The sequence below is a fragment of the Salmo salar genome, chromosome 22, assembly GCF_965601325.2.
Source record: "Salmo salar chromosome 22, fSalSal1, whole genome shotgun sequence".
Taxonomy (NCBI): domain Eukaryota; kingdom Metazoa; phylum Chordata; class Actinopteri; order Salmoniformes; family Salmonidae; genus Salmo; species Salmo salar.
The window spans coordinates 37,047,661-37,056,088 of record NC_138312.1 but is presented as its reverse complement, the minus strand read 5'-3'; the positions used below and the strand labels follow the sequence as shown (position 1 = coordinate 37,056,088).

The window sequence follows — 8,428 nt, the reverse complement described above, 5'->3', positions numbered from 1 at the left end:
GGTATAAGCTATTTTAGGCATTCATATAATATGATTAGACAATACTATGGAAAAGACACAGACTCCCACACAGTTATTACGTCATGTGCCCCTGCGTGGCACAGAGCATGAAAGTTCCCCTTCCATCAATCTTATCTAGAAACTATGCTAGTGGTTTAACCGAAAGGAACGAACTGCTTCCTGTTATGATGTCATGAAAATCAAACCAATGGTGTATAACTTCGGCTGCAGAAGAGCCTGTAGACTAGAGGAAATAGTTTTGACATCATCTTATGTGGTTTAACCACTGATTTCTTTGGAGATACCAGAGAACTCAGAATCTGGTGATAGTTTTTACTACACACACACACCATCATAAAAGTATGTGTAGTAAAAATTGTCTGTGAAATAGTATCATGACATTTAAGAAAAATGGCAACAAATGTTGTATTTTGAAATGTTCTTTTAATATTAAATACTTTTTCTTCCTCTGAATATATATACGTATGTACCACATTACGAAAACTCACAAATATAAAGTATTTATGTTATAAGTATACACACGTCACAAACAAACATAGAACATTTTTGTATAAATCTGTATACTGTGTTAGAACGCTGAAGTGCTCTTAGCTGCTCGTCCTTTTGTCACATTTCACTGTGTAATGACTTAAGAAATCACTTGAAGTTCATTTCAAGAACAAAATAAAAATAACTACATTTTATAAAACTGCACACACTCCTCCTGAAGGAGCGTGTGTAAGGCAACCCTTACAGTAGCAGAAGTTTATAGATTCACACAGTTAAGGATAAAGATAGTAAGCTATAGAGCATTAAGGGACACTTTTGAGTGGATCCATGTTACAGCTATAGTGTGAAACTTAATACTCTCTCACATTCAAAAAATGAAATGTATTCTATGATTTTTATCCCTAGACTATTCTTAGGCTATTCCAAACCATGAGATTCCTAACCTCCGTTTTCAAGTAACTCTTGGTATGCACATTTTCATTTCAGCCAATCAAACTTCACCAAGTCTGTTTGAATGTTTTGTCATCTGGTTGTTGCTGACATCAAATTAATAGATTTACAGAGTTTCTATCAGTGAGATGGTTGAAATGAAAACCTGAATACACAGGAGGTCTTCAACTTTTTTAAAGGCACTTTTTAAACATTGTAATTCTGCTGGCATTTTTCTCTTTTTAAGGGAAAAAAAATAGTTTCAGTGATATGATTCTCCTGCCATTACAAAACCGCAATACTTGTTGCATTGTGGCATGAGTAAAAATGATGACACCTTTTAAAGGTCCAATGCAGCCATTTTTATCTCAATCAAAATAATGAAGTAAGTACCTTACTGTGATTTTTTTCAATTACAATGGTAATAAAACATTTAAAAAATGGCTTCTTTGCAAAAAGCAATTTCTCAAGCAAGAATTTTGGGTGGGGAGGGGGAAACTGAAAACTAGCTGTTATTGGCAGAAAGGTTTAGAACTCTCTTTCTTATTGGTCTATTAACTAATTTACCCCCTGGTGATGTCACCAGGCAGGCCAAAACTCCATCCCACCAAAACAAGCTGAAATTTCAGGCAGCTCTTACACTAAAAGGGCATTATCATAATTTTAACAATTTCACAGTATTATTCCATCCTCATAGTGTGAAAATATAAACACAGGGAAATCACGTTTTTGACTGCACTGGGCCTTTAAAGTACATTAAGGCTTTATGGTTGATGAGCTGTAAATGTCACAACAATAGCCAACTGTCACTGCAGACAGATAGACAGCTACCCTTTGGTCCGACCTTCTATAGGTGCAAATGTGTGGTATCAGGACTACAAATGGCTATTATTATTATCATGGTTTCAGTGAAAATACTCACTTTGAAATGTAGGATGCAACAGTTGTCTTTGAGAAAGGCTAGTGGACTGGAGACTCCAGTGTTTGACACTGTTGGCCTCCCTATGTGTCAACTTTGAACAGCTACTAAATTAAGTTGTGTTGGGATTTGGAAACTCAATAGGATTTTTGAGAACTTAGGTTTAAGTGGGTGTTCAGGTGTGAACATGCCTGCTTTTCCCCCTCAGAGCTGTACATACACACCAACTGTTTCTCAATATCTTGCAGCGTGCAAAACCACAAAACGTACACATTTTGCATAGCGATAAAGCCACTCTACAAAGTCACACTTACAAAAGAGACCAAAAACTAGAAATGTTATCTCATGTCTTCCTCTCTCTTGTTGAATGAATTGTCCAGAATAATTCCACAGATTGGAAAATAAACATCCAATTCTGTCACCCACAGGTTTTTGTTATTAAACTAAATGTGAGAAAAATACAGTCTAAGTCCTCACTTTTAGACACTGGACCAGAGGCAGAATCCGACACTTTTCATCAAGTCAGTGCACTGGAAAGGGGCACTGACCCTCAGAAGTCCCAAATGTAATGGACACAGACAACGGCCCCCTATTCACCTCCTCAGTTTATCATATTTTTGTCCCCTCAGCATCATCACTTAATCATTCCTCTTCCTCTTTTTGTCTGTCTTTTCAGAAAGGTAAGGTATCCATGAAGATTTTATCTACGATGGGTGGTGGGGGGACCAGGTCCTCCAGCTTCAGGTAGAAGATGCGCTGCAGGCCCTGGGTGCAGAGGGTGCGCAGTTCGGGGAGCTTCCCTAGCAGACGGGACAGGAAGTTGGGCTGGGGCCGCCCCGCGTCGGAGCCACTGCCAGTCACGTGGTCCCTCAGACAGGTTATGAGGCGGTTCTGGAACTCCTCCACCCGTTTGGGCTCTTTAAGGCCATGGCGATCTGAGGAGAAACAACAAGGAGAAACCTCTTGATCAGACACATTAATAAATGGGCTTGTGACAGGCTATATACCACAAGCATATAATATGAGTGTTTCAGTTGAGTAACCAGAACTTACCAGACTTATTGCTTTCAACTACTAGTGGAGCAGAGAAGGGGTTCACTAAAACTAACATTATAGTGAAATTGTATGTGTCTGTCTGTCTGTCTGTCTGTCTGTCTGTCTGTCTGTCTGTCTGTCTGTCTGTCTTCGTGTGTTTGCATGTGAATGTGTTTCACCTGTGATGATGACGAGTGCTGCGAGGCAGGCGAATGAGGACACGTCCAGGTTCATGCGGTGGAGGCTCTGGGAGAAGTCCATGATGGAGTCGATCCAGTCGCCAAAGCCCCTCACACACTGCATACGGTGAAGTACCACACCATTGCAGAAGATCAGCTTGTTCTTCTCAGGACTCGACCTAGAGACAGAACAGTCTTAACATATATTGCAGAAACATTGGGTGCACATTTGTGTTTTTTAAGGAATTATACAGTAAATTTGTGCCTCTGCCAATGTTTACAGTGGTAATTATACCTGTATGCTAGCCGGAGGATGAAGAGTTCCACGAAAGCAGATTCCAGGAGCAGCTCCTGGTCTTCTGGGCAGAAGGCGGTGAATCCTGGGATGGTCTCGGCCCATTTCCGCAGCACATCCATGGTGCCAGTCAGCAGGTCGTAGAACTGCTGGATGTCGTTGGCATCCTCTTTCTCTGATAGGCTGGCCACTGTCTCATGGTACTGAGGAGTGGAAAGAGAAAAGAAAGGGATGACTCACTGCCTCTGATGTCCATCTCGTCATAACATATAGTGTGAAATGTGATCAAGATCACTTCAATCAAAGAAGATGAATTACATAACAACAACGATATTAAAGCAAGAAGCTTAACTTTAGCAACAGCAATGGGCTAAATTCTGAGAGAGATTCAACAGCAAAGACGAGCTACTGCAGGCACTTAACAGACAACCAATAATATGCTGTTCCATGAGTCACCTGACAAGGTCTGGAGGTCTTACCTTGGAGTAGTCCAGTTTTCCGATGGCGGGGTTGGAGTCTATGTGAGCCCTGACAAGAGAGGTGATGATGTTGATGGGTGGGGTGGTGGACGCTGACTCTGGTACAGTCTTGGGTTTAGAGGGCAGACGACCCCTGCGACCTTTCAGGCTGTCTGTGCGGACGACTGTAAGTGAGAGAGAGAAATAACAACAAATACTCTCACTGACTGTACATGTCTGAGATTCTCATATGACTGTCACCGCAAGCCTCCGTTTCACTAAACAATTGCTATATCCATTTCAGTTTCTCTTTTTCTACGAGTGGGCACTGTAAAAGCTTCAGTTTAGCATTGCTGTCATTCTTAGCTTGGGTTTCACATGACTGTCAGTTCGAGCTTGGGTTTCACATGACTGTCAGTTCGAGCTTGGGTTTCACATGACTGTCAGTTCGAGCTTGGGTTTCACATGACTGTCAGTTCGAGCTTGGGTTTCACATGACTGTCAGTTCGAGCTTGGGTTTCACATGACTGTCAGTTCGAGCTTGGGTTTCACATGACTGTCAGTTCGAGCTTCAAATATAATAGTCACTGAAGGCTTTAAGGGGGTGTAACATGGCATTACCTTCTTTCACCATTCCCACCACAAGGCACTTCTGGAAACGGCAGAATTGGCACCGGTTCCTCCGCCGCTTGTCTACTGGACAGTCTTTGTTGGCTAGGCACACGTATTTAGCATTCTTCTGTACAGTTCGCTGCAAGAAGTGAAAATAAAAACAAAGAACAGTGTGATTATTTTCCTGCACATTTCTCAATGTTCCCCTTTCTCTTTTATAATCACACTTCTACTAGAACTGGAGCCAAGTTAATGTATGAATAGGTTATTATGTGTAACAGAATTATAAAAAATTCCTATGCAGCCAGCCTGTGAAATAATAATATAAGTACTGTGAAGCGTCCTACCTTAAAGAAGCCCTTGCAGCCCTCACAGGTGCGGACTCCGTAGTGCTGACAGGAGGCGTTGTCCCCACACACCGCACAGCGACCCTCGTTGGCCCCGGGGCTGCCGATCTTAGGGGACAACATAGGCCCCTCCGTGAACCCGGGGCTGTCCAGGGACACCTGGTCCAGGGATAAGGGTGTGTAATGGAGAGGGGAGGGGTGCTGCTGTGAGGGCTGGAAGAAAGGGTCCTCCTCACCTTGCTGGGGGCCCTGATGCTGCCCCAGGGGGGAGTGCTGCTCCACCGGGGGGGTGAAGGTGAAGAAGGAGGGCTGCTGAGCTAGGCCTGACTTATCAGCCACCCAGAACCCAGGGCCTGGGGAGTAGGGGCTGAAGGGGGAGTCCCAGGCCGAGCCAGGCTGGCTCTGGAAGCCCGGGGTGGGTGGGGAGGCGGTGGCCGATGCAGGGCTGCCATAGTAATCGGAGCCGCAGGAGGACAGCGTCTCGTCGAGGTAGCTGAGGGCAAAGGAGCCCGGGTAGCAGCCGTACACCTGGAGGTCGTCCAGTTTGAAGGCTGAGTGCTGAGCCTGAGGGCTGGAGCTGCCGCCGGCCGCGGGGCCGGAGGAGGCATTGGAGGCAGAGGTAGTGATCTGGCAGGAGTAGGCATCAAACTCGCCCACGTAGCCGCTGCCCACCAGGGTGTTGATGCTGGGGAGGGAGGAGGCGGTGAGCTGGTCCCGCTGGGCACCGACGTCCATGGCTGGCTTAGCACTGAGGTCAGGGTTCAGGAACTCAGAGATAAAGTAGTTGTTGTCGTAGGGCACAGTTCCATACTGAGTTTGAACACAGGGCATTGCTAAAAAAATAAATTAAACAATATTTAAGAAAAATATTCTGAAGCCAAATAGTTGCATTCTGTAGTCGTTGATCTTAATTGTTGTTCTCTATCAAAACGTGAGGCCAACATAACTGCTGAAATTATGAAATGATTGAAATGGTGCCATTTATGTTAAGTAATGTAGCATGAGTAGACCTTATAGGCCCACCTGCCGAACGCTCCAAGTTCACCATCTCTCCAGCCAAACCAGGTGCAATAACCTGTAAACAACTCTACAACCATCATCTGCAAGCCTCCTTACTAATCACTTAAGTCAACAACACTAAAGAAACTTAACCCGTCTTAGGGATCCCTTTTTAACACCTCTCCAACAGCGCATCCTGACATCATCCCATACAGAAACACTTCCATTTCCCCCCTCTCCTCACGCTGCCACAGCTTTAGGCCTCTTGGTAGCCCTTTGGTGATTCTTAGAAAGCCGGCTGACTGGCTGATGGGGAGATAGTCTTGCTGGAGGATATTGGTTACTGGCTTTGAATGCTTTGAAACCCACCCCTTCGGTTATGAACAGGGCAACCCTCCTACCCAAGGTCTGGGGATTGGGTTCCACGGTGGGCTAAATGCCAGCTGAAGAGGGGAAGGTGGCAGGTCTGGTGGAGCAGAGGGCTGTGGCGAGCTGCTAAGGTGTCTTTAGCAGCTGGACATGTCTATGTGATTCATGTCTACCTCTCAGAACTGTCCATATCAGAACAATATCGGATCTGGAGGATTTTTCTCCAGGAGGTGTTCTTTCACTAATCTGTAGCTATAATCATCTGATCCAAATCATATCTTAATTATTGTCTTAATTCAATTTCAGTTAAAATCGCAATGAAGGCTGTGGTCAGTCAAAGCTTTGAATATCTCAAGATATTCTGGCATGACTAAAAGCAATATAAAATAAACAATTATCCTAAATACTTGAATTTATGTGGAATCACTGCTTTTTCCTGTTTATACACTACATGACCAAAAGTATGTGGACACCTGCTTGTTGAACATCTCATTACAAAAGCATGGGCATTAATATGGAGTTGGTCCCCCCCTTTGCTGCTATAACAGCCTCCACTCTTCTGGAAAGGCTTTCCAGTAGATGTTGGAACATTGCTGTGGGGACTTGCTTCCATTCAGCCACAAGAGCATTACTGAGGTCAGGCTCTGACGTTGGGCGATTAGGCCTGGCTCGCAGTCTGCGTTCCTATTCATCCCAAAGGTGTTTGATGGGGTTGAGGTCAGGGCTCTGTTAGCAACGGTGTGGCTGAAATAGCCAAATCCACTAATTTGAAGGGGTGTCCATATACTTTTGTATATATAGTGTATCATCACCAACAACATGTCTGAGTGTAAGCTATTCTGCCCCTAAACAGTGACTTGTGTTTTTACCTCTTAGCATGTGCTTTGGTGAGAGAAACTATACACTTGTTGCACACAAACTAAAGTAAGAAACATCCTTGACCTATAAAAAGGGTGCTTACATCAAAAGGTCACAAGTTAACCTCTGAACCCCATGTGTAACATGGATATGTGTGCATCTGATAAGATGAGGACAAGATGAGGACAAGAGAGACAAGAGTGAGACATCCGATAGCGCCACTGCCTCCTCTTGAACACCCAGTAAAACTAGTGGCCACATCGCCACCTGTCTGATCTTTGTCATTAGTAGCCTAAGTTAATAATGTGATGCATCAGCCTATTTATTTCATATAATAAAATAATACACATGGATTAAGTTTTTAATATCTGACCATGAAGAGCAAATATTACAAAACTATAAATAGCCTACCACTCATATTCTCATCTATTTCAGACCATCAATACACCCCTATTGGCCCCATATAAAAGGTCATTTAAATAGCCCTGTTAAACAGCATAGTCAACAGGTCGGCTTTGAAACGTGCGAGGCAAAAATCTGTCAATGATAAAGAACTGGGGGAGTGTGCGGCTGGTTGCAACACAACACATCGTCAATTCATAAGTGTGATAGCGATCAGTGTTGAATGCAGTCAAGTCTACAATGATATCCAAGACATCTATAATTTGGTCTGACATGTTATTAAGTTATTATTTGATTAACAGTTTTAAGCAGCTGTAGCCTATTCGAATGGTATAGCTACACATTGCCTTTTCTGTATATGTCATTCGAAAATAGAAAGAGACTAGGCTACTTTATCTCATGATCAAGAATTTTTTTTTACAGTCATTGCAAGTACGCTAAAATGCCACAAATCATTCAATAAGTAAGCTCTTTAGGAGGGTAAAGTTTTCGAAGATTAAAAAAAATCATCCTTGCCAATCCGATCCATAACAAAACAGTGAAGACCACTAGCATGCATGCAAAATAATAAGAAATACCTTTTACTAACCTGATCTATAAATCCTCTAAATTCCTTAGACAGATTTTCATTTATTCCGAGTGATGGAGAAGCATCAAGTGTATTAAACCTCTGTCTACAGTTCAGAAAGGGAATGAAATCTCCAGACTTGGGGTAGAGCGTAATATATACAGTCACTTTTATTTTGCCGTTACGTCGGGTGGCCCCGGCTCTAGGCGTGTCTTTCCGCAAAAATGGCAAAGGGGGCGGTGATTTTTCCGGGTCAGGAGCCAATGGCATCGTTCTCACACAGACGTCCTTATACTCTGACGCACGCTCGGGATTCCATTGACGCAAGCGACGGCGGAACGTTTGATCTAAATTTAGACCAGGTTACACGCGTAGAGCTATAACTGCCTGGAATAGGCCAAAAATAAACGTCAGATGATTGCATTTTATGCTTAAAGCAAAGTTTATA

At 43.4% G+C, this 8,428-nt stretch overlaps 1 protein-coding gene across 1 annotated transcript; it reads right to left on the bottom strand.

The window, feature by feature from the left end:
* Positions 1 to 424: 424 nt before the first annotated feature.
* LOC106583344 (putative nuclear hormone receptor HR38) lies at positions 425 to 8,159 on the bottom strand. Its single transcript, XM_014167428.3, has 7 exons — positions 8,002 to 8,159; positions 4,785 to 5,617; positions 4,447 to 4,576; positions 3,847 to 4,010; positions 3,368 to 3,570; positions 3,073 to 3,251; positions 425 to 2,793 (listed from the first exon to the last, which is right to left on the bottom strand). Exons 2-7 carry the CDS (start codon positions 5,613 to 5,615, stop codon positions 2,531 to 2,533), a joined length of 1,770 nt encoding a protein of 589 aa, XP_014022903.1. The 5' UTR covers positions 5,616 to 5,617; positions 8,002 to 8,159; the 3' UTR covers positions 425 to 2,530.
* Positions 8,160 to 8,428: the final 269 nt, after the last annotated feature.

Excerpts from the sequence above, each read along its gene's own strand:
- LOC106583344 (XM_014167428.3), bottom strand. The coding sequence starts at position 5,615 with ATGCCCTGTGTTCAAACTCAGTATGGAACTGTGCCCTACGACAACAAC. Across the intron at positions 4,577-4,784 it reads GCTGCAAGGGCTTCTTTAAG|CGAACTGTACAGAAGAATGC; the intron begins GTAGGACGCTTC and ends CACTTCTTGCAG. Across the intron at positions 4,011-4,446 it reads GGTGGGAATGGTGAAAGAAG|TCGTCCGCACAGACAGCCTG; the intron begins GTAATGCCATGT and ends TCTCACTTACAG.